The sequence below is a fragment of the Podarcis liolepis genome (genome assembly GCF_965112155.1).
Source record: "Podarcis liolepis genome assembly, chromosome: 11".
Lineage (NCBI taxonomy): Eukaryota > Metazoa > Chordata > Lepidosauria > Squamata > Lacertidae > Podarcis > Podarcis liolepis.
In genome coordinates, this window is record NC_139565.1 from 34,578,687 (window position 1) to 34,605,266 (window position 26,580).

The window sequence follows — 26,580 nt, forward strand, 5'->3', positions numbered from 1 at the left end:
TTCTACGAGATGGTGCAAGAGAGTGGTGCATGCTAGTAGGTCAAGTCAAGATTCCTAAACTTTGCAGCTAACTTGCATCTGTGTCACAGCAGAAATGTGCATAGAAGCCCATTTTCACACATTAATTTCCTTCATCTGATTGGGGCGACAGTGATCAATTCAGCTTTGCTTTAAACTGTGAAACTATAAGAGGTTAAACATAGACAACAAGGACCCCACAGCAACAGGGTTAACTTATATTTTAATAACAGGAGTAAAATAAATAGGATAAAGACACAGAAATGCACCTTCTGCTGCACTTATACACCAGGATATGCAAAGGCTCCTCCCCAAGTACAAAGCTGATATTGCAAAATGAAATACAAGAAAATGAAGTTATAAATGATCAACCCCTGTACATCACAGATAATGCCCATAAAGAACTATAGGTATTACATTGTATAGGTTTTGTGGTGGGTAGGTGAGTGGAACAAAAAGAATAGAAAGGGGAGAACCCAGAGACAAGTAAAAAGGTACCTCCTTTTGAGATGTGAGCACCTTTCTTAAATAACTGCCATATGGATTAAATTTTTTAAAAAAAAAAAAAATGCAGTAAAATAAGTGTTTTGTCCAAATAACCCATGCTTCTGTTTATCATGCATCAAGATGCAGTCTGCTTTTCCTGTTGGACACTAATGAAAGGACAAGCAATAAATATACATCTATAAATAGCATTCCCCAAGTTAAAGTTTACCACATTCATTAACCAGAAGTACTTAAAACATGCCTTAGGAATTTTACTTATTTTTTGTTTGTTTAAAAAAAAACTTACTGAGAATTTCCCAAGACTTCTTTGACATCCAGTCGTGCGTTTATTAATAATAGTAAAACCCAGGCCTCTAGCAGGTAGAAACAATAAAACTTATTACTGCACAGATACTTAATACATGCTAGTAGTATTTGCAGTTAGACATAAGCGGAATTTATTGTTCAGCTCTTCTCTGGGCCGACAATATATATTAAAGTGCAAATAAAGATGAAAAAATGCGCAAACAAAACAGAAGCTAGGCAGATCCATTTTCTATGGTTAGGATTTAGCAGCTTAGTCTGGTAAAGATCAGTTCAAATATGCCTTAGAGATGGCAATCTTTTTTTAAAACACTTATCTCCCTGAGAGGGTTTAAGGGAGGTAAATAATGATATTTAGCCCTATTTTGTCAACTGGCTGATAAGTCATTGGAAAAGTAAGGGCACTTTTCCAGCCTAGTTATTCAACAGTGCTAGTATCTGCATTCTGTTTTTAGTGATGTGTTTGTGTTCACTTTCCATGCAACTACAAAAAGGAGGCTACATGTTATCAAAGAACCATGGGAAGTACCACAAGCATTTTAAATAAAAGGACTTAATCAGGGAGCACATGGGGGGGGGGGAAGGCTAGTACTAAGGGGCACAAGTCAGAAACCACACTGATTTGATAAATATTAAAAGTACATTCTTCCTGTTGAATTCAATATGACCTAAAGTTGCTTGATTTTCCCTGGATTGTGTCCCATAAGTTTTGGTTCTTAAGGATGGCATATGGGAAGGGGGTTAGTGGAGGTGGAATCCTTTGCAGTATTTTAAAAGGGAACAAAGTATGTTTTCATTTATCCAATGAGTGGACGAATTACTGCTTTTTAAAAAATTAATAAATGTTTCTACTCTTCCTGTCCCCCAGAAATACTGGTGCCAGAGTGTAATTTATATAGATCAACCTTTCTTAGCAATGTTGTTACGTGCAAAATAATCAGTAATTCCTATATGGTTCAAGGCTGCAAAGACTCCACTGAGTTCTAGTGTGTGCAAGGAGCTCCCTGCAACCATTATGTGAGGCTCAGCAGTGTTTAAATGCACGTCACAGTGCAATGGCATGTAGCAGCAATGCATGGGTGTGATTCTGTCTGACACTGCCAACATCTAAACCTTTAGAACCGGTTCTAAAGTACATGAGACTAACAGGAGTTCCAAGTCATACGATGGCAGTCGTAAGATTACTTTGGTTGACCTATTCCTGATGGGAGATAGGGCTTTGGTACTAATGCAAGGAGGGAGAAAAGCTTAGTGCTAGCAGTGGGTTAGTTGCTTGCAACTGCTCTCCAAAGTTGGTGGAGGAAGCCCACACATGGTATGCTCAGTATGGGGAAACATATTTTTAAACAAAAGTTATAGAAATAGCTCTGCCAAAACCAAGAGCAAAGCAATTAATCTACTATAGTAGGGGGTGGGGGGGTTGGTGGCCCTATGGATGCCGCTAGCCTGCAATTCCTATCAATCTCAGCCAGCGTGACAATTGGTCAGTTCCCCATTCCTGTTCTATAAGGCCAGGAACTCAAATATCAGAGTCCCACCCAAGTGTGCATGTCTGACAACATTGTAAGGTAGTGTATCCATTTGTACCCTAGATTAACTAATCATACTTCTAGAGAAAGAAAAATGTATGTACAATATTAAGGTAGCTTTTAATATGCTGCATCTCTGCTCCCCAGCCTTTTGGGGAAAGGAGATACCAGGATTTATTGACAAATAAGATACTTTGAATTAATGGTTTAAGTAACAAATGCAGTTGATGATGCTCTTAGATATTATCATCTACGGATTAAAATATTACTTTACAATGGACACGATGAATTGCAAACTGGATCAAAATATGTAGTTCCTTGCATGCTCTTTGTGGATCCTGCATTGTATCCAAATAAGGGTAGGCAAAGCCTCTTGCTTACACTTGTATTTCCTCATTCATTGAAGTCTAATGGAATGTGTTATCCATACTTAACTTTGCCCCATTATTGCCTCATTCAGTGTGGTTATTACAGCCATTTCCTTTCTTCTTCATTAGGTCTCTGTTTCACTAAACTGTCACGTTTGCAAAACAACAGCTGTTTAATCAACATCTCTGGCGTTTGGTCTTTTACTTCCAGCAACTGCTTCTCTGTGCCCAAAAAGGAATCTATGTGAGGCTCCGAGTCCCTTAATCGAAAAGGGAATTTGAATTTCTTCCAGCTTTCCCCCTTGCATTCTGTAGGGGGGCACATCATGCATAATTTCCCCATTACTCTAAAGTTCTCTGTAGGCTGAAGGACAGCACTGATATTTTTTTCAGGCAGGCAGCCTAGGTTCAATTTTTAGGGATAGTTCATACAAAGTATCTTCATCTATGATGAGACTCTTGTCAAGTAAGTACTGAGTGACCTAGAAGAAAGGAAAAGGAACCCCCGTGCAAAACGAGGATTGCCTGTATTATTATTAAATTCATTTCTATACTTCTTTATATTTTAAATAACCAAATCTCAAAGCGGTTTACAACACAAATTACTGTATTTTTCGCTCTATAGGACGCACTTTTTCCCCTCCAAAAATGAAGGGGAAATCTGGGTGCATCCTATCGGGCGAATGCAGGCTTTCGCTGAAGCTTGGAGAGCGAGAGGGGTCGGTGCGCACCGACCCCTCTCGCTCTCCAGGCTTCAGGAAAACATCCGCAGCCTAGGCAGCCTTGTGGGAGTTCCCACAGGGCTGTCTAGGCTGCGGTTAGCAGCCTGGTTCCCGGAGCGCCGGGCGCGCTGAAAGCACAGCGCCTGGCGCTTTGGGAACACATCTGCGCTCCCTACGCTGCAGATAGCAGCCTGCCGCCCGGCGCGAGAGGCACCCTGAAGCAGAGCGCCCCGCCCGCCGGCCGGACAGACATCCGCAGCGTTTTGGAGCCCTGTGGGAGTTCCCCGCAGGGCTCCCCACGCTGCGGATAGCAGCTTGCTGCCCAGCACAAGGGGCGCCCCGCCCGCCGGACAGACACTGGCCAGCCCCACAAGCTCGGGGGACAGCAAGGAGGCGCAGCGGCGCCATCCCGCTGTTCCTCGACCTGGTTCGGTTTCCCCGACCTGGTTTGGGGGGGGGGGAATAAAGGGAATTTTTTTCCCCTTTATTTCCTCCCCAAAAAACTAGGTGCGTCCTATGGGACAAAAAATACGGTACTGTACTGCAAATACCCAAGTAGATCTCAAACAATCGTCCAGCCTCCCATCCCTAATCCACATTATTTCACAAATGTAAGTCTTTAGCAAAAGTAATAAATGTGGAATTCTACAGATAATGCAATTTATTGGAGACTCTGCAATTATAAACTTAGAGCTAGCTTGCTGTCCTTGTAAATAGGACATATCAGATCACTTCCCATTGCACCCTTCCTGAACAGAACTTATTGTGCTATTCAAGGAAAACAAATGATCTAGCCAGTATTTTAGATTTAACGATGAGTCATAAACATCTCCTTTTCCACTAAATGAAAAATGTGGTTGTACACCTTGAGCACCACAGAAACTTTATATTGGTGCAAGAGGACAGATGAAAGCACAATACCTTTTGTTGGTATTCTATGCGATAGGAAGTCTGTTGGAACTGTCGTATCTCCCTGATAATATGTGATATCTGTTAAAGAAACAAATATAAAAAAAGAGTCTCTTGTTTAATTTCATACATACTAGCTTGGATCCTAACTTTCCTTTCATGAATGAACAGAGTTTATTACCATGTACAGTGGTACCTTGGGTTACAGACTCCGCTAGCCCAGAAGTAGTACCTTGGGTTAAGAACTTTACCTCAGGATGAGAACAGAAATCGCGTGGCGGCAGCGGGAGGGCCCATTAGCTAAAGTGGTACCTCAGGTTAAGAACGGATCTCTGGAACAAATTAAGTTCGTAACGAGAGGTACCACTGTCATGGTTTTTTTCTTGCCTCCTTTCTTCCTCTGCAGCACCCTGCATGCTATTAAAAAACCCCTGCTCCCAGTGCTTGAGAGAATCTTCGGAATGGGGTGTGGGGGTGCGTGTGTTATGTTTAGGGGAAGTTGTGAATGGAGGAGCAACTTTGGATCCAAGCCACTGACTTCACTAGAATTTAAAATATTCTATCCTGCAACAAATGGCATTTCAGGAGACTTTTACATGTATCTTCTTCTGAATTACAATTTCAACCTCACTTGGGCCATATTGACCTTTCCCTCATTTACACAAATCCACCTAATATTTCATTTATGAATCAACTGTAAATGCATCTATTGCAGTTTAATTATCTCCTGAAAACTGCCCTCTTCTCAAAGCATGCTGTTTGTGCATGACAAAGAAATATAATATATGCATTTTATGAACTAAATAAATAACTTGATTATGTGCCCTTCTGTGCATTTCTGATTGCTGGAAAACACATACATGCTCCTCATAGGCAAGTAATGCTGGTTAAGGAGTTCTAGGTTCTGTACATCATCTATATATTTCACTGAATGCAAAACAGCTGACTCAGCTGATCATCTTCTACTTACTCTTGTACAAACAGGAAAATGTGTGTACATACATATAAACTGGATTATGGATGCTCCAAAATTCACCAGCAGGTGGTGATAGAACATTGACCCTGCATACAATAATAAACAATTTCGTTCTCATTTCTACCTATAATACACCTTGAAATGCAGTCAATATATGGTCAATAGTAAGTCCTTATAAACTGAAACCAAAATGTAGAGAGAAGTATTACCATTCGCATTTTGGAAAAATTGACAAGGCCTTCTTCAGTAAAGTTGGGTGTTCCTTCTTCAATAAATGCCAGGTCTGTCAAGTACATCCCGAGATATGGCACTGAAGGCGGATTACAACTGCACGATAAGAAATTTTAGGTTTTACTCTTATGTCTTGTACATGGGTCATTCTAACCTTTTCACTATAAACTCCTGAGTTTTTTGAATGACATACAGCCCAATCTGGAATCACAGTCTATTGTACCTACTGGCGTTTCACCTCCCTGATATGTATGCATGGGACTATAGTCTTAAGATGAATTTGAGCTGATTGAGCCTGAATTCATGTAAGCAATTATAACTGAGCTATAATTACTCTCATACATTCCGTATCTGACATATTTTCTTAAATAGCTAAACCTTACATAAATTGCAAAGAAGCAGTAAGTGAATGCCTGAATGTGTAGAAGAAAAGTGCAACTGCTATCTATGTCTTCAAAACCTGAAAAGAAAGTGTTTCTGGATCTTGAGATATGCACAGGTCATACTCCTTGGGGATAGTGTGCATCACTCAGGAAAATAATAAAACTGAACATGCCTACCTGCAGTAGTGAAATGAGACTGTAAAGTACCGTATTTTTCACTTTATAGGACGCACCGGACCATAGGAGGGGGAGAACGGGGGGGGGATTCTCCCCCTCTCTGCTCAGCGCCCCTTCAGCGAAGCAGCAGGAGAAACGGAGCCCCTTCCATTTCTCCTCCTGCTTCGCTGAAGGGGTGCTGCGCAGAGAGGGAAAACTATGCAGCCTCTCCAGCGAAGCGAAGCCTGGAGAGCAAGAGGGATCGGTGTGCACCGACCGCTCCCACTCTCCAGGCTTCAGGCGGCTATCCGCAAGCCTTCTGAGTGCAGCGAGAACTCCCGCTGCGCTCCGAAGGCATGCGGATAGCTGCCTGAAGCCCCCTGAGCGCAGTGTGAACTGCCGCTGCGCTCAGGGGGCTTCAGGTAGCCTTGCCTCCGCTCCCAGAGCCTGCGGGGCTGGGGGCGGGGGAAGCCCCAGCTTCCCCCGACTCCAGCCTCCAGAACAGGTCAGGGAGCGGCGGTCCCTTCTCCCTCCTGGGGAAAAGCCCGCAAGACACGTGCGAAGCTTGTGTGCGGCTCTTGGGGGCTTTTCCTGCCTGCCTCCCCCCTGCATTCGCTCCATAGGACGCACAGACTTTCCCCCTTAGTTTTTAAGAGGGGGAAAAGTGTGTCCTATGGAGCGAAAAATATGGTATACATACATACTTCTACCTTGGAGTAAGCCCCATTCAACACTGTGGGACTTACCTCTGAATCGAAATGTTATAGGACTGTGCTGTAAGTCTGTTGTGAACTCTGCTGATTATTGCTAGTCTTGCTCAGAATAGACCCATTGAAATTAATGAATATAAGTAATTTAGGTCTATTTATTTCAATGGGTCAACTCTCAGTTCAGCTTACTCAGAATCAACTCTATGTATTCAGCAAGCATGTTAGCACTTGCATAAATTGTCAAGTATTGCTCAGTCCAACATCCACTCACTTTATAGTGGGGCTGCAAGGGAAACTCCATCAAACTGAATGGAGATATAATTGCACAGAAGCTACCCTTCTTTGAACTCTTCATATGAATCTCAGAGCTATGGAGATATTATATAGGTCAGGGACAGCCCACACGACCCCTCAGATATTGTTGGACTGAAACTCCCATCAACTCTAGCCAGCACGACCAATGGTCAGGGAGGATGAGACTTGTGGTCCAACAACATATGGAGGGCACCAGGTTGGCTATCCAGGTTGTTGGATATTCCCAGCAGTTTTTTAAAATTAATGTGGCCATACATTTATTGGAAAAGTTTCTACAATTCTATTAGGACACATTATATACAGAATAATAGGTTTATATGCTCTGGCACTACCCAGAGATACTATAAAAATCTATACATGATAATGACTTTGGAGTATGTTCAACAAAACATTGGAATTGAATTCCATGAAGCCTGTATTAAAAAGATGATTTCTTAATTGTTCAGTTTTACTCCCATAGAAGATAGCTAGCTGAAGTATTATCTTAATAACTATCCACTATTCACAGCAAAATGTAATAATTTGAAACATACTTCTTGAGTGTTTCTCTGAGATTCTTAAATCTTCCCTCAGATGATACAGTCTTCTGAAGTTTATCCATAAGGGCTTTAGCCTACAAAGAAAACGAATTAGAAGATTCACTCCTTATAGCAAAATGGAATATGATACTACTCAGGTTAAGAAAATTCTGCTGAAACGCGTTCAAATGCAAGACAAACATTTGTGGGGTTCTAGTGCTGGATAATGAGAATGTAATGCTCCCTGTGGCCCCATGATAAGGTCAGTCCTGTTCTTGATGGTTAAAGTACTGATTTTCTAGTGATGTGGTTACATCATTCTGAACCACTGCAAACCATTTACAGTGGTGCCCCGCAAGACGAAATTAATTCGTTCCACAATTTTTGCCGTCTAGCGAATTTTTCTTCTTGCGAAGCACGGTTTAAACGGTTTAACAAAGTCGCAAGACGTTTTCGTCTTGCGAAGCAAGCTCATAGGGGAATTCGTCTTGCAAGGCAAATCGCATATGAAAAAACCTTTCGTCTAGCGAGTTTTTTGTATTGCGAGGCATTCGTCTTGTGGGGCACCACTGTACTTATAATATTTCTAGTGACAATACCCATTACACAGATAACACATTTTGTGATTACTCGCCTGTTTAGAAACCTTAGCCCAGGTTTTCTTCAGTCTGTAGATTGCACTTCTGTTCAAGGCTGATGTGATTTCAAGCACACCATTATAGTTGTGCAAACATCGGCAGATGTCTGCCACTGCTACCCATTTCTCAATTGCATTAGCACGTGAACCAACGTCAGCATAATTCATAATTTGGGAAGCCACAAGGTTGCTCATCTAGGTCAAAGAAGCAGTTCTTAGAATATTTCTATTTACAGCATGCTATTAACAGTATAAATGGAATTACAATGATGGAGTTTTTTTTAGCATTTAACACTAAGAAAGCATATATTGCATAAATGGCAATGGCACAAGAAAAAGTGAATTAAGGAAGATGGCAAAGGCAGAACAATCTTCACCTTACAGCAAGTGGCCCTTGGCAGTGGGCTCTCAGTTGTGAACCAAGGGATGTAATCTAAGCAGAAATCAATAAACTAAGGAATGTGAAACAAGATTGGTATTATTTTGTTTTTATTAAACAAGGGTATAGTTTAATTTCTTCTGCTAGTGTTTGAAGATTTCAGTCAACTGCAACTATGCAATTGCTGGATAGCAGGTTAGGAAAATGGAATGCTCTGGTGGTTTTTTCTATAGTTAGTCATGAAGAGTCTGGAAGGTAAAGCATTTACATCAACTTACATCATTAAAGTGTTGACTGGTTTTCATTATATACGGTGTTCTTTCATTTTTATCCAGTTTCATCCAACCCTGTCCAAGGAACTCTCTGGAAAAATCAGAAAGAAGAAAACAAAAGAAGAAACTGTCATCAGAAATGGCAGACCAGAATATTGTTAATTGTATTTATTTATATTATTAACTTATAAACCCTTTAAAAAATAATAATTTTATCTTACGCTTCCTCCAAGGACCTCAGTGTGTTGTACTTGGTTTTATTGTGTTTAATGCAGATGGAACCCACTGGAGTGTGTTACCATACCTGAAAGACCTGCTCCCTCCCCCGCCCCCTCTGACCCTCTCAAGTGCTAACATCAGCACAGGGGGCTTTCTTGGTAGTTCCAGTCCCTCAGAAGTTCTTTTTTTTGGGGGGTGACCAAGAGGAGGCATTCTCTATGGCAGTGTTTCCCAACCTTTTTTGGGCAAAGGCACACTTGTTTCATGAAAAAAATCTCAAGGCACACCACCATTAGAAAATGTTTAAAAAATTAACTCTGTGCCTATATTGACTACCCTATTTTTCGCCCTATAGGACGCACCGGCCCATAGGACGTACCTAGATTTGGGGGGGAAATAAAGGGAAAAAAATTATTCCCCCCCCAGACGCGGGGCTGGGGCGGGAGAAGCCCGAGCTTCCCCCAACCCCAGCCCCCAGAATGGGAGCCAGAGTGGCTCCCGGAGCTTGCGGGGCTGGGGGTGGGGGAAGCCCGAGCTTCCCCCGCCCCCAGAAAGGGTCCGAGAGCGATGGCAAAGGTGAGCGCACCTTCGCCATCACTCCCAGAGCTTGCGGGGCTGGAGGTGGGGGAAGCCAGAGCTTCCCCCACCCCCAGCCCCCAGAAAGGGTCCGAGAGCGATGGCAAAGGTGAGCGCACCTTCGCCATCACTCCCAGAGCTTGCGGGGCTGGAGGTGGGGGAAGCCAGAGCTTCCCCCACCCCCAGCCCCCAGAAAGGGTCCGAGAGCGATGGCGAAGGTGAGCGCACCTTTGCCATTGCTCCCGGAGCTTGCAGGAGCTGGGGGTGGTGGAAGCCCGAGCTTCCCCCGCCCCCAGCCGCCAGAGCAGGTCAGAGAGCGATGGCGAAGGTGTGCGCACCTTCGGCATCGCTCTGGGACCTTGCGCGGGCTGGGGGCGGGGGAAGCCGGAGCTTCTCCCGTCCCCAGCCCGCAGAGCAGGTCGGAGAGCGATGGCGAAGGTGTGCGCACCTTCGGCATCGCTCTGGGACCTTGCGCGGGCTGGGGGCGGGGGAAGCCGGAGCTTCCCCCCTCCCCAGCCCCCCGAACAGGTCAGAGAGCGATGGCGATGGTGTGCGCACGTTCGCCATCGCTCTCGGGGCTTGGGAGGCTGCGGGCGGGGGAAGCTGGAGCTTCCCCCGACCCCAGCCCCCCGAACGGGTTGGAGAGCGATGGCAAAGGTGCGCGCAGCTTTGGCATCGCTCTGGGAGCTTGCGCGGAGCTTGCGCGGCTGGGGGGATAGCTTCCTTAAGCCTGGGGAGCCTCCCTCCCACGGCACACTAGGCAACGTCTCACGGCACACTAGTGTGCCGCGGAACACCAGTTGGGAAACACTGCTCTATGGCATCCCCAAAGTTGTTGCTTTTGGCCGTGGCGTTGTTTTAATTTATTACCCTTCACTCAAGGTCCCAGAGCGAGTTACAACATTCAATAAATGTACAAATGTACACATGGAAAAAGGTGTGAGTCATATTGTTTGTCATATACAGTGGTACCTTAGGTTACATACGCTTCAGGTTACAGACTCCGCTAACCCAGAAATAGTGCTTCAGGTTAAGAACTTTGCTTCAGGATGAGAACAGAAATCGTGCTCTGGTGGTGCGGCTGCAGCGGGAGGCCCCATTAGCTAAAGTGGTGCTTCAGGTTAAGAACAGTTTCAGGTTAAGAACAGACCTCCGGAACAAATTAAGTACTTAACCCGAGGTACCACTGTATACAATTTTTATCCCACACTGCTAAATAACCAGAGATGTATAGGATTTTTAAAAGCCCCTTTTCATTTTAAAGCACCATCCCTTGGGTTAAAAGGAGATGGCTAATTTAGGAAGCTGAAAGGGTATGTATTTGATAAGCTCAATATTCACTGCTCTTGTTCTCAAGCCTAAAGTGTGTGTGTGAGTGTGTGTGTGTGTGTGTGTGTGTGTGTAAGTCTATTCAGGAAGTGAACTGCATTCTGCTCACAAAGAAGTGCAATAGACATGTGCTGCTAATGAACACTTTGATTAAAGTCTTTCATAGTCCATTTATTATGCTATGATAGTTTTTAAGCAGCACTAAACACAGCTCTATCTGTTATGCATTCAAATTCTTTTTATAGGCCTGTCACTAATGTGAATCAGTTTGTAACTTCACTTACAAAATATTTTCACTTGATAATAACGATCAGAAAGCCACTTACTCATAGGGTATGCTCCTGAAAACAATGTGATCTAAGAGAGTGATTTGTTCAGCGAGTTCCATAGCCGATAAAGTTTCAAAGCACTCTGGTTTTGGACACTCTAACTGTAAACAAGGAAGCAAACAAAAACAGCCATTTCAATCCTTCTAGTTTGTTTCATGTCCTATTAGGTAACTGATGGCAGTGTCAATTTCACTGCCCAGTTCTTCATTTATGGAAACAACCTAAGAGGAAAGGTACTAACAGAACAGACGTCTCTACTATGGAAGAGGAATAGAAACTTCAGGTGCAATTCAGCAAAAATTAAAAACTCCCACACTTCAAGAACATTTGGAATTTACCCTTACCAATCTTCCTGCAAGGCGGGAGACCTTGATGCCAATGCCTGAGCCAATACCGTTCACATTCTGTAACCAATAAAGTTGTGGCCTAAATTTTGCCCGTTAACATGAACCTAGAATTCTGTGTCCTTGTGTTTTTATTCTCTTTGGGGTGGCTTGGGGGCCTTGACATGCAATGTAACTACAGAAAAATGCTGCCCCAATACCCATGCCCACAGAGTTGGGCCAGGAGAATACTACTGCTGATGATATCAAAAGAGGTATATTGATTGAGGATGAGAAGCAAGGTCCCTCTCTATGTCATCCATCTGGGCAAAGAGGGCCCATGGTTCTTGTAAACTCTTCTTGGAGAACCCTTAACATTTCTCTTTCTCTTTCCCTACATTGGTTATCCATTAATATGTTTTCTTCTTCAAAATGTAAACCATATGAACAAGCCATTTGTGATGGGGCTGTGTCATTTGGATTCTTTATTGTGCCTTCATAGCATTGGTGAATTAACAAAGACTAAAATATTCAGATGCAAAGAGTAAGGTATAAGGGACTTATAATTGTACAGGGCTTGCAAAATAACGAGTAGAGCAAAGCCCACTTAAAAGCATGGGTGCATAATGTGGGTCGATAAATTTAGTGTCCACACACCTAGGGCAAAACCAGTAAGCTTTGAACACTGAATTAAGTTTGCTGTCACTGTTGCAACACACAATTTGCACCTTGATTAGCAAGTACTATAACTGCAAAGCTATCTGTTTTCCCAAGCTATTCTGTGGTTCAAATTCAAATTCATTTCATGCTTCCCTCATGTAAATAATCTTTCTGTGGTTTGTGGCAGCACATAGTCTTTTTTTCCCCTAATACACTCTTGTTTGTGCTTTAACTTGCAAATAGACACTGCAATTTCCAATAATTTGCATAATGAGCTAAGAGGCCCATTCACAGATGTGTCCCATTCTAAAAGACCTCCACTGTATATATTCAAATGGAAGGCCTGTGTTTTGCATAACTTCCAACTAAGCCCGTGAACAGCTAACAGCTATACTTTCACCTGTTTCAAACAAATGTGGTTGAACGATTAGAACAGGGAGTGGTCAAGGGCAAATACAAAAGGGACGGTAATTAATTTGCTATGAAAGCTGCAACAAGCAAGCAGCCAAACACCATTTCTAGTGATTTCATTTACCCCAATTTACATAAATATGAATAAATCTGACATAAGCTTATGTAGATTAACTCACCATCTGCATTATATCCTCAATTTTTAAATGGGTGTCATCTTGATCCTCCTGAGAGAGTGCTCTAAAATAGGTGGCAGAATATTTCATATAAAAATGTGTATCTCTGTGGCTAGTGACATTTCAGTAACAAGGATATTTTGTACTTTTGAAACAAACTCTGGAAAAGTTATCACAGAGAATCAGTGGATATAAGCCTGTATTTTGGCAAAATCTCCTAGCCTTAGGAGAAAAACAGATTTAATTTTTAACTCTTGAATGAAATGAGCACATTTTTATTGCAAAGGTGACTGCATTGTGATTCTTTTTGTGATTCCTTGAAAATAAGCGCTGTGTGGATAAATGTAGAATACAATTTCTTCATTTCTTACAATATTGTTGAATGCCACCCCAGTCTCCTGAACACAGGAAATTGGGTCCAGTGATTAGAACTCTGGCGTCCAGTTTAACCCCCAAGCCTTGATTAAACTCTAACATCTACTAGACCCAGGAATTTAGAGCAGTCTGGCACCCACACATGCCTAACAATACTTCATGATTAAACTAATTCAACTGCTTTACCTCAAGATGTTTGCTGTAGCTTTTCTTTCTTGTGGCAAAAGGTCAGGATCTCTCAAAACTTCTTCTAGCAGATTTAGAACATTCATCTTCAGTTCATTGTTTAGCTCAAAATCCTGCAAAAGAATTTTTTTCTGAATGAAGTAATCATACTACATATGGGTTTTTGTTCAGCATTTGTTTTTCACAATTCTGTTATTTTGAATAAGCATTTGAACCTTGTACCAAAGGTTCTTAAACGAACAAAACCAAGAAGTTATTAAAATGTATCTGTTTCAAGAGTTTTGAATTACAAGACAGCAATACCTAAACCAACATTACTTTGACCTACCTATTCTTATCCAAGATCAAGTTCATTTAAGGTAACATATGCAATATATCTAGAAGCTGATGGTTTAAGCCATTTTTATGAAGTTAATGATGTAACATTAAACAAACATTAAAACATACCCCGTATTATGTTTCTATAGTACTTTGTTTTTGTAAACTGACTATACTTAATATTTTTCATGAAGGGTGGTACACAAATCTCAACAGAAAAATAATTAATTTTAAGACTTCCAAGGTAAAAATCAGCACTTTTCTCAGCTCAGAAATTAAATTTTAGTTAGTGAAGATTTTCAAAATAGGTGATATTTGGCTGGGCTGCAGTATTTTGTACTGTACAGTATTTGTACAGTATTTTGTACTATGGATTCCCCTAGCAATGTCTTATGCTTAAAAGCAACATATAGTATCTCCTCCTCAAACCTAGACGGATAACATACATCAGTTCTGAGAATAAATCTGACTTTTTCTCTTAGTTAATACTTGTGCATCCCTCTCCAGAACAATGAGGAATATTTCCAAGGATTAGACACTGGGAGGGTGGGGGATGGATTCAAGAAAATGCATGTACTGAAATATCTTCATGTTTGGAGTCATTGAGAAACACTAACTCCACTCATTTGCATTTCAGCTTAGTGCAGATGTTTGGATAAAGGATTTAAACTAAAAGCTTCATCAATCCAGTATATTTGTAACAGTTCCTTTTATAGTGATTGTTTGCTACCATGTGGGTAGCAATTCAGCATCTGTTTCCATAGAAACCCAAACAATAGTCACTAGCAAAGTTCTTGAAATTCTTGTACATTTTATTTTGAATGCGTGATTAGGAAAGATGTATGCTATTGCCCTATACATATTTCTAAATATTTTAGCTTCGGTGTCTAGTGACTTCTGCAAGGACTTACCAAACAAATGTTTGATTTGGTTATCCTATGAGCAAAGCCTGTTGGTAAAAGTCTTGCTGTATAGAAATTAGCTGAAACTTTGTCTGTCTACGGCCACTGCTTTTCCATTACTGAGAGAATGATGAGAAGTATTCCAACACTCCTTCTTCTCCTTCATCATCACCATCACTGAAACTACTCTAGAACACTCAAGAAATATGTGAAGTTCACTCATCTATTTGTATTTTCAGATACATTGCTCATGGTTAAATCATAAATAAATAATATATTTGCCCGGTGATGCTTTGTCAAACATTATGTTCCTCACATAGCAACACAGGTGTTTTATTTCCAGGCAGAATCTGCTTAATCTGTAACCAAACCAGAGAAATATCCAGCATGCGGAGTGAATGTTAAGTTGTTGCTATGCAGCTAAAAAGCTTTTCACTTCCTTTGCAGCAGGTTATTGTTTGTGTGCAGTTTCTCTATAGCAGCCTTCTTCTGCACATTTATTGACAATAATTTCTTTTCATTTCTCTTTTCAAGTCTCTGACCCCCTTTTATAACGCATACAATCTTTTAAGTTGTTTTTTTAAAAAAAAAACAAAAACACAACTAACGTTTGAAACCAAAGGAATACTCCTTACTCGTTTTCCAGTATTAACGGTAAAACAGCCATGAGAGATAAATGCATATTTGAATAGATGAATTATAAAACAGCATAGGAAAAGTATGTAATACTTAATGTTTGTATAGTGTTTCATGGGCATTATCCATTCCTTTCAACAATCTTGGTATGCTAAGACCGTTGCATTATCCCCTATTTTTCAGACAGAAAAATTGTGGCTTGCCTAGGCAAGTTTCAAACCATGAACTTTTCATTAGTAGCTTAGTATGAAATTCTATGCTTACCTGGGAGTAAGTCTCATTAAATTCAATGGTGTTTACTTCTGAGTGACCACGTTTAAGTCTGCACTATACTAGATCATTTTTAGATACAAAGATACATCAGTTACTATTATTTTAATAAACAACATCAACATCCTGATGCAGCAGCTCTTGCATGAATGCTGGATGCAGTCCCTTCTGAATCTCCTCACTCCTGAAGCCTGCTTGCAGCAGGACACCTGCTCACAAAGCCATATTCTGCAGAATCAAATATTCTCCCCCTAGCCCAAACTACGCCTTGCCTAATTCCTCCTTATGTTTTGTAGTTTTCACTGGGACAGCCAGTGGAGTGGAGTGGATTGCTGGACTAGCCCCAAGACCATCAAGATTCACATCTCCACTCACCTCACAAAGCCACTGGCAACTTTTGGGCCTGTTAACATCTCTTAGCTTAATCTACCTCACTGGGTTGTTGCGAATAATAATAATAATTTATTATTTATACCCCGCCAATCTGGCTGGGTTTCCCCAGCCACTCTGGGCAGCTCCCAATTGAATATTAAAAACACAATACAGCATTAAACATTAAAAACTTCCCTAAACAGGGCTGCCTTCAGATGTCTTTTAAAAATAGGATAGTTGCTTATTTCCTTGACATCTGATGGGAGGGCATTCCACAGGGTGGGTGCCACAACCGAGAAGGCCCTCTGCCTGGTTCCCTGTAACCTCACTTCTCGCAGGGAGGGAACCGCCAGAAGGCCCTTGGCGCTGGACCTCAGTGTCCTGGCTGAACGATGGGGGTGGAGACGCTTCTTCAGGTATACAGGACTGAGGCCTTTTAGGGCTCAATGATAAAGGGGGGGGGGAAGAATAATACATGTTCTATATATATAAATAAATAAATAAAACAAGCAAAGAATAAAGGAAAAGCCAGGGAGCTTGAGACCAGCCTTCTCCGATACATGTATCATTTTACTTGTCAGGTAAAAAGAAAAAAAGCAGTGGCATGAGATTTTAAGAGTAAAGCAGCATGATGGGGAAGGGTTAAGAAACTCCCATCCTTGCCCTCTGGGTTAGCCTTCTGCTTTACTTGGCAACCTTTGTAGTGACTTTGGGGGGTGGGGGGTGGAAGGGAGGACCAGGACAAACTCCACATGACTGAGCATCATTTGTACTTTGGCCATGAGTAAAATCCAATTTACCTAGGAAACAAGAATGAGGACTATAAAAAAGGTTTAGAACAGTCTGCATTCCGACATGCAAGGGTTTACTGCATTATGTTTTCCTGAATATAATGCTAGCAGTTCTGTCCTGATTTTGCACAGTCCTTTTATACCGCAGTACCTGTTACATTATGGAATTGTGGCTTTTTGAGCCACCTACTGCCATATCATGCTAACTTTTAAAATGGCGGGAAAGAACTGTATGCTGGGAGGCTAACTCAAATTTCATCATGTAGAGTGGAATTGGCACGATTATGAAAATGGCAGGAAAATTACAATGCAAAACCCCATGATTTTCCATGTTGCAAGCGGATTCTTTTCCTGGACACAACTAACATGGAAATTAGCACTAAACTTCCACTAGATTTCTAGAAGTGGCTTTTATGTGTGTGAAAGGTCACATAAAATGCAAACATTCACAGGTAAGAAAAGGTCTGGAAAACAGAATAATGCAGCCATGAACTCACGCAGCAAGCCTGTAACAATATGCATACGTATATGATGTAAAAAGGTAAAGGGACCCCTGGCCATTAGGTCCAGTCGTGGCCGACTCTGGGATTGTGGTGCTCATCTCGCTTTATTGGCCGAGGGAGCCAGTGTACAGCTTCTGGGTCATGTGGCCAGCATGACTAAGCCGCTTCTGGCGAACCAGAGCAACGCATGGAAATGCCATTTACCTTCCCGCCGGAGCGGTACCTATTTATCTACTTGCACTTTGACGTGCTTTTGAATTGCTAGGTTGGCAGGAGCAGGGACCGAGCAATGAGAGCTCAACCCGTCGCGGGGATTCGAACCGCCGACCTTCTGATCGGCAAGTCCTAGGCTCTGTGGTTTAACCCCAGTGCCACCCGCGTCCCCGTATATGATGTACATAGGGCCAATTAACACTCCATATTGCTTTAGACCTCTTAAGCATTTCATTTGCCACATAACTGTTTTCAGGCTGGCTTGTGATAGGGTCCTTTAACTTTAATGTGAAAGAGAGGAGGATAAGAAGAAATACTGCTTTAAGGCATAACTAACAACTCTGCCTCGTACATATAGAAAAAGTATGTACATTACAGCTTGTTATATAATACTGTGCCTTGAAGAGGCGAGAAATGCAAAACACCTTTGAGAAGCTCTGCCAGGAGAATTGTAGGAGCACTGTGCTCTCTGGGTGCTAAACACCCATATTTATTAGCCCACACCAGGGCCCACTTTGAACAGTATGAGACAACCAATGTATCACCATGGAAACCTACTGTATGTTGAGATAACTGTAACACACATACACACATGCTCCAGCTTTTTAGAGAATGGAAGGAAAAATCTATGAAGAATTAAACATTCGAAATAACAACAGTTATATAAACTTATTGACAATATATACCTGGTGATTATAACACATAAGAAAAGTCACTTGGACATCATCCATGGGTAAGTTTCATGTCTTTCCAAAACCAGAGGAATTGCATGCCCAGGCACATGATGCCTGCAGCGCAGAAAGGCCAACCATAGAACTAAAACATAGGACATTTCTATTGGGTTGAAATCAGCCACAACTTTATTAATTACAGATGTAAGGAGGTTTTGGCCAAGGCTTTGGGCATCAAGCAGGGTCGCCCCTGACATGCACCAGGTGATATGATCCCAGCTGTGCCATCATTGGAAGGGTGCTGTAGCTCATCAGCCCCTGTGTGGACAGAGGCATCCCTCCTGGATCCCATTAATGGGATACTCGATCAGCTAAGGATCCAACCCAATGCCTTACCCACCAAAAGTTGTGACTTCTGATAAGAGGTAGGCAAAAACCTGCAGACCGGCCAATTTGTCTGCAGGAAAAAATCCTCCCTGGCCCCAAATACAGTGACCGGCTATACTATAACAAGGTCCCCACACTGACTTGCCCACTCACCTTTGGACAAGACACAAACAGACTGGCTGGGTGGTGAATCCCACAATAATCTCCAAAGAGTGAAGGCCCAGGTGCGGCCCTCCTTTTATATGAGGGGGGCAGACCAAGTTGAAGCCAGGTCACCACCTACCCTGCCCTGCTGGCACCCTCATTGCTTGTTCAAGCAGGCCAAGGCCAAATCAGCAGGGGAGACACCCCAATAGCTGTGCGGGCAAGAAAAAATGGCCCCCGCTATCAGGCCATGGCTGCGCCAAGACAGCAAATATGATGTAAAATGGAAAGCCAAAGGCTTATACAGATTGGTTAGTCTCTATGAAAACGATAACTCTCACAGCAGAGCAAATCATGGAAAACATGGAGGTTGCAATGTGAATTGACTACTTATACATTAAATTATACTTTTTTTTCAAACCCAGCAGTTAAATTCAAAGCATTCAAGTCACTGACTCCTTTTGAAAAATTAATTCTAAATACGACTGAACATTCTATATAATTCTGTCAATATTGTATAAAATATCCCATGATATTGCCATTGGGGCAACGTTCTGCTACTTTGGAAAACAGACAAAAATTCCTTTAAAATCAGTATCAACCTGCATAACAGAAAACTAATTTAAGCTAATTTATAGATGGCATCTAACGCCCTTAAGACAGACTTACGTTTGCATAACATCTTCACTAGCATGCTGGAGAGGATACAGGGCAATGGCACAATAATCTGTATGTGGTGGACATGTGAACCAGTACAACTATTCTGGGAACTATTCAGTAAAACTATTCGCTGAAGTAATATTACAAAACAGAATGTATAGTGTAATCCAAGTCTGGGTTTAGTAACAATTTTTAAGAAAGACCAACTTACTTTAATATACTTATTATTTCCCCCCCGATAGCAACACAACTACTTATAGCACAGAACTGGAAAGGACTTGAACATCTACACATTGCGCAATGGAGACAAAACATATGGACAATTGCCTTATCTGAGAAACTAACAAAAACTAACATGCCTTGAACAATATATCTGAGGTGGATGGTTTTATTGAAGTTTGGTACCCCTTATAAAATATTCAAGTGAACACCCTGATGACCGGCCTCCACCGACTTCACCCATGGGCTTATGGAAAAATCTTATACATTAATCTTCTGTTATGGCAGATGGAAGGCGGGATTGGGGAAAACTTTTTGTTTTGTTTATATATTGTTGAAAACTATTTTTTTTTAAATCACACACACACACACACACACACACACACGGAGGGTGGGGGCATTCTAGTAGAGATACGTTTTCTAATTTAAGGTACCTTTCAGGTTCTTTTATCACATGATTCTAAAAGTACAATTGACAAATCTATTATTCTGCCTTAGAAATAAATTCTAAGTGAATCCTAATCAACTTGTATCAATTAATTCCGTTCAGTGTGGCCTGAACTGAAATACATGGGAATAGAGCTGTCCTTGGCTGGCGCTGCAAAAGTCTCCTCTCCACTCCACTTATTTCTGAGCAAAAAGCAGGTATCAGCATTTCTGGAGCCTGCCAGTTTTGTTCCTGTAACAGCAGTTTTTGTCTGTCAAACCCGATTGGATATAATTAGTTTAAATGTACAACTTGTACTAGTGAAATGACTTCATAATTCTCAAAGAGCTTTTACTGTTTGTGCATTTCATAAACTGGTAACGTGTACAGTAACTCTGAACGAGCAATCTATTCAACTGGGATTCTCAGCTAACTGTTTTTGCTATTGCTTACCAAAAAAAGAGACACTAATTCCAGCATGTTAGAATGTTTACCGTCATCACCAAAAAAAACCCCAGTTGCTTAATGAAGAATCCGTCATACTGAAGCAGAGGCAACCGCAGTGCACTTCTAATTAGTTTGACTGATTGTATGCTTAGTACAGTGAGGGCGACTCATGTTCCCTGAAGTGTTGCAGAAGATCAAAGCTTTAAACTTCTGCAACTTTTTTTGCTGGAACAATGCAAAAAGCAGACGTATCAGTTTTGCTTTGTCTTGTACATGACCATTTAGGTGCCAAATTCATCATTTAATTGTACCAAGACCAACCAATTAGAAAGTTTTTTGGCGATTGCTATAATTGGAACTAAAAGCATGGAGATCATATGTGGCCCAAAAACTCCTTATAACTGTCTAATTCATACTGTGTGGGTGTCATGTTCGCAGGCCACAGCGCAGCAAGTCAGTGGTTACCGAGGGAGGGGATTAACAGTACGTATGCAGTAAGAAAAACATGACACCAGCTTGGGATCAAAATGGCCACAATTTCATCGATTATAGACAATTCTAAGGATAGTTCAGTTGGTTAAAGTGTGGTACTAATAATGCCAAAGTTGCAGATTCTATCCCTGTATGGGACAGCTGCATATTCAGGTTGGACAAGATGATCCACAGGGTTCCTTCCAACTCTATGATTCTATCAAAGTCAGAATTTGGCATACGCATTGGGTATGTACCCTGAACCAGTCAACCTGACTGGTGGCTGTTATCTCCATTAGGGTTGATCCTGGTGAATGGGTACCACCCAGTGATGCAAATCTAATGAGGAAATCCCACCAGGATGCCATTCAGGGATGTTCTATGGTCTGTCAACCCCTGTCTGGGCTTTCAGACAGAACCCTACACCCTAGGATCTCTTTACCATAGTACTCTGAGTTTTATCTCACTTTTGGGGGTGGCACACCCACCCACCCCCAGCCTTAGACGAAGGATCCAACCCAAGACCATATAAACCTATATATAGCTTGGAGAAAAATGAGGCTAATGTGAAAGTCAATAAATAACCATGCTGTAATTCTCTAATACATCTGGTCCACTTTGGGTCTCTTGCTCATGCCAATGTTGATGTGGCTAGATCCTGCAAGTTGCAATATTTTGTACACTTGCTTGGAAATGTTTTGCATTTTTAACAACCTCACTTTTTCTGACATGATCCATAACATACTCAGCATACAGAGAAGGTATGAACAGAATACATTATTAAAAAACCAGCAACATATTTTATGAAGGTAACACAGTTGCTTCATTTGTAGATGTGATGGCATTGGGTTCATTATGCTGTATTTATTTTATTTGCTCATACACAGCTTCAGATTAGGTGGTGCTAAACAGATCCTGAACAGCTTCCCATATAATGAAACTCTGCCACAAGTATGCCTCCACAAATTTCTTCTATGAATTAAATGGTATCGTGGAAAGTTCCCGATCCCTGAGCCATGGGAACTTAGCTTATAGGACTTAGCTTATACTGTAGAGTCAAGATTCCTCTAGAGCCTAGCACTGGAGACTTAATTTGAAGTAATGTATTTAGCGTACTTTTCCGTGTATAAAACTAGGTTTTAAAATTATGTTCAAAATTGTGAGTCATCTTATACACAGATACAATCTCCCCCCCCCCCATTTTCTCAATTTGGAGTCCCCCAAAATAGGGGGCATCTTATACATGGGGGGGGTGTTATACAGAGGAAAATACATATTTACAGTGATAAGCTTGATGCACAGAAGGTCCTGGTGTTAAATCAAATGTTATGCATCCAACATGGAGAATAAGACTATCAGTCATGATGGCTATATACTACCTCCAGGTTCAGAGGTAGAATGCATCTGAATACCAGCTGCTGGGGAACAACAGCAGGAGTGAACTCATATCCTGCTTGTGAGCTTCCCATAGGCATTTGTTTAGCCATTGTATGTTGTACTAAACAGGATGCTTTGGTTTCATCCAGCAGGACTCTTCTTTAGTTAGCACAGAAGCCACCAACCAACCAACCAACCAACCAACCAACCTTCAATGTGACATTTTACAGAGCATGATTAGTTTGCATGGGATCCACTGCACCTAATGAGGTAGAGCAATTTTATACCTGTTCCGGCCACAGCCAGAAAGAGGCACTTATATGGAGGTGTTCCATGATTTCTACAGTTAGCCTAATTGAAATGTTACTCCCTGTTATGTAATGCTTTCCACATGCAGTAAAGAAATGCTTAAATCACCCATGAGTAACTATGCTGTTCTTTGAACGAGGGCAAGCCCAAGTAATAGGAGAACAACATAGAGCCATGACTCATGATTATATTTCAATAGCTAATCATAGTGGAGACATATTTTGCTGATCCAGGCTGCATCTAAACACCTATTTTTTAAAAAGAAACACTCTGAAAATGATCTGGAAAAAACCGCTGTAAAGCTCACAATGGAAAATTTCATTCAGTTCCAATTTCAGCTCTACAGCACCATCTGGTGTCACAGTGTTATAACGCATTTATAACTTAAACAAACAAACCTAATGTAGCTGAGTCCCCAGCGCTAGATTTTTGGCAACTCTGTGCCTATCTCAGAACGGATCAACAAACCAACCTTTATTAGCTTATTCCCAACAATGCATTCGTTTGAGTAAAACACGACTGTAATGAGAAAAGCAAACCTTGTCCCCTTGTAATTACACCACAGCAATATACAGAAGAACTATTCTAATGAGGCTGCACTGCAAACCTAAATTTTTAATATGACAATTGTGATGCTTAACACAGAGCCCAAATTGGTAATTCCAAACTAATTATGTGTTTTTGTGTGTGCGCGCACAAACTCTTTAATACAATGGAGATTTTGCTGGAAAAATGTAACAAAAAGTACCTGAGAATGCTTTGAGACCCAGTGGCGAAGGACATTCAGGACACGATTTGTGGCTGCTCGACGTATTATGAACTCCTTATCGCATGTTCGTTCAGAGTTATTAAACCCTACACAATTTAAAAGGAAAGTTCAAGATGAAATAAATGCTGCTAGATGAAAAGGAAAATCTACGGGAGTAATTCCCCCCCCTCCAACACATAGCCCATTGGCTCAGAGCATAACTTTTGAAAATAACACATTTAAAGGATTTTGAAGATTTTGCTTACATATTTATATTATATGAGATGTGTATCTATGTGTGTACATATATATATATATATCTCAAAAAGTCCTAATAGGGAGAAGATTCATACATTTATAAATACATAAAATGAATGGCTGAACCTGTTCTGTCCTTTCTTATGTAGTCCTGAGTATCATAGACACTTCTTCAAATCTAAAATATAAATTTCAGGGGGGGGGGACGACTGCAAATGGAAGGTACTGTTTTTCGCTGAGTTGAGTACCACAAGGTAATGGGTAAAGGTACCCCTGACCATTAGGTCCAGTCGCGGACAACTTTGGGGTTGCAGCGCTCATCTCGCTTTACTGGCCGAGAAGCCGGTGTTTGTCCACAGACAGCTTCTGGGTCATGTGGCCAGCATGACTAAGCTGCTTCTGGCAAAACCATAGCAGCACACGGAAACGCCATTTACCTTCCCACCGGAGCAGTACCTATTTATCTACTTGCACTTTGATGTGCTTTCAGACTGCCAAGTTGACAGGAGCAGGGACCAAGCAACGGGAGCTCACCCTGTTGCGGGCATCTTAGATGGCTTTAAAACAGGATTAGACAATTGCACAAAGAATCAGTGTGTATCCAGATATTAACCATGATAGCTAAACAAAACAAATCAGAGGTGATTTGCCACTAAATACCGTATTTTTCGTCCCATAGGACGCACCTAGTTTTTTGGGGGGGGAAATAAAGGGAATTCCCCCCCCCTTTATTTCCCCCCAAAAGCAGGTCGGGGAAACCAAACCAGGTCGAGGAACAGCGGGATGGCGGCGCTGCGCCTCCCTGCTGTCCCCCGAGCTTGTGGGGCTGGCCGATGTCTGCCCGGCGCGAGGGGCGCTCTGCTTCAGGGTGCCCCGCCCACTGGGCGGCAGGCTGCTATCCACAGCGTGGGGAGCCCTGCGGGGAACTCCTGCAGGGCTCCCCACTCTGCGGATGTCTGTCCGGCGCGTGGGGCGCTCTGCTTCAGGGTGCCTGACGCTCTGGGAAGCAGGCTGCTATCTGCAGCCTAGACATCCCTGCGGGACCTCCCGCAGGGCTGCCTAAGGCTGCGGATGTGTTCCCGAAGCGCCGGGCGCTCTGCTTTCAGGGCGCCCGGCGCTCCGGGAAGCAGGCTGCTATCCGCAGCCTAGACATCCCTGCGGGACCTCCCGCAGGGCTGCTTAGGCTGCGGATGTGTTCCCGAAGCACCGGGAGCTCTACTTTCAGCACGCCCGGCGCTCCGGGAAACAGGCTGCGGATGTCTTCCGGAAGCCTGGAGAGCGAGTGGGGTCGGTGCGCACCAACCCCTGTCGCTCTCCAAGCTTCAGCGAAAGCCTGCATTCGCCCCATAGGACGCACCCAGATTTCCCCTTCATTTTTGGAGGGGGAAAAGTGCGTCCTATAGGGCGAAAAAATACGGTACTTGGGAGGTGCAACTGCAGTGAAGGGCTATTGCCTTCAAACCCAAGTGAAGATCTCCTAGAGATATCTGATTGGTTGCTGCGGGAAACAGGATGATGGTGGACCTTTGGTATGATTCTGTATTCTACTGTGACTTAACCCTTAAAATAAATGTGTAATATCAGCACTTACTGGCCTATTAGGGAGAGGATTATGCACTGCAGTTTGTTGTGGAACCTATCCGATTGTTTTAATTTTTTTTTGCTGAAATCGAACAATTCCAATAATACATAAGGTATGTCCAAAAATAAGCTGACCATCTCATAACTGTTTGATGACAAATTCCTATACCAGAGATATTTGTCTTTGGCAGACCTTCTCTAACTGCCTTTGTTGGCTAACCTAATATACGGTAACTTGAGTCAAGTCTTTATTGCATCAGCATTTATGTTTTCCTAGCACATGCACTTTATTAGATGCACAAATTTGAACAAATATTGGCTCCTCTACATGACACGCAGCGTCATTTGACTGACCATGAATAGCTCCCTGTTTGTCGCCTTCCCTTTTCTTTCTATGCAGTGTTTGACTGCACGCAACAAATGGTCTTGGAAGCTTCTGCATATTTATCTACCTCTTTGAAGTATGAGGCTGCCTCTCACTAATTAATTCAATATATTTGTTAATTGTCCTTAGCTAAACATTGTCAGCCCCACTTATACTTCGTTACCCTCATTATTCGGCAGTAAGGTTTATCATACTTAATAGCCCCATTGTTTTTGCATTTATCATTGTCTGTTCTGCAGATTCAGTTATCTTTTTCCTTGCTCATTTTTGTGTCATTTGCAATTATTATTTATTTTTATTTGGAACTTTTACTAAATGCATTTTCTGCTTGTTCGTGGTCTGACTAATTATTTAGGATTGGAAAATAATGATTCTGCAAAACAGACTAAATGCTGTGCATAATTTTTGGTTTCCTTTGCAGCACAGTTTGACTTGCTGTGGTTAGTCACCTGCAGCTATCTGTTTTTTAGAAATCTTTTTACTAGTTAGCCACCTGTTCTGCTTGTTATATATCATATTACATAATGCACAGGTTGGGGTTTCCCAAGTGGACTCTCCCGACATTTAGGCAGCGGAGATTTTGCAATCCTATGCTTAACAGCCATCTAAAGAACCATTTCACAGTGAAGACAGAATGATGTTATTGTGCTTTTTGCAAAAAAAAGGAGCATGAAAATGTTATAAATACAGAGAGTAGCAAGTATTAAATGTGATAATATCAGGGCTATGCTAATTAGCAACAGCAATCTCAATTAAGTGCAAAAGGATGCATTTTATGAAAACAGTTTAACGATACATTGGCATTGATGGTGTCTATATTCATAGTGACTATCATAGGAAACAGATCTTGGAATCGTAGTGGAAAGAACACTGAAAACATCAATTTAGTGTACCCAAGCTTTAGGCAGATTCAGAAAGTAAAGAAACGGAGGAAAAAGCCCCAGCAAATAGAAATCTGTGTAATGTGTGAACAC

The 26,580-nt window shown here is 41.9% G+C and overlaps 1 protein-coding gene and 1 long non-coding RNA gene across 6 annotated transcripts in view; one reads left to right on the forward strand and one right to left on the reverse strand.

Moving 5' to 3' along the window:
• Positions 1 to 26,580, forward strand: part of LOC310688743 — a 66,541-nt gene that overhangs the window by 37,648 nt on the left and 2,313 nt on the right. The window contains exons 4-5 of the long non-coding RNA XR_014517126.1: positions 8,997 to 9,097; positions 22,475 to 22,595. This is a non-coding gene — a long non-coding RNA (uncharacterized lncRNA). The remainder of the gene's footprint in view (positions 1 to 8,996; positions 9,098 to 22,474; positions 22,596 to 26,580) is intronic.
• The window catches only part of RASGRF2 (Ras protein specific guanine nucleotide releasing factor 2), a 93,950-nt gene continuing 67,594 nt past the window's right edge, over positions 225 to 26,580 (reverse strand). For 4 of the 5 annotated variants that reach the window (XM_083465185.1, XM_083465183.1, XM_083465182.1 and 1 more), the window contains exons 18-27: positions 23,383 to 23,489; positions 13,518 to 13,630; positions 12,960 to 13,020; positions 11,384 to 11,487; positions 8,940 to 9,024; positions 8,280 to 8,477; positions 7,661 to 7,740; positions 5,542 to 5,659; positions 4,369 to 4,437; positions 225 to 3,207 (exon numbers count right to left, since the gene is read on the reverse strand). In XM_083465185.1, coding sequence (XP_083321311.1) covers positions 3,115 to 3,207; positions 4,369 to 4,437; positions 5,542 to 5,659; positions 7,661 to 7,740; positions 8,280 to 8,477; positions 8,940 to 9,024; positions 11,384 to 11,487; positions 12,960 to 13,020; positions 13,518 to 13,630; positions 23,383 to 23,489 — 1,028 coding nt within the window. In that variant the 3' untranslated portion in view covers positions 225 to 3,114. Of the gene's footprint in view, positions 3,331 to 3,984; positions 4,438 to 5,541; positions 5,660 to 7,660; positions 7,741 to 8,279; positions 8,478 to 8,939; positions 9,025 to 11,383; positions 11,488 to 12,959; positions 13,021 to 13,517; positions 13,631 to 23,382; positions 23,490 to 26,580 lie in introns of all 5 variants that reach the window. The other variant, XR_014517056.1, reaches the window with a different exon arrangement.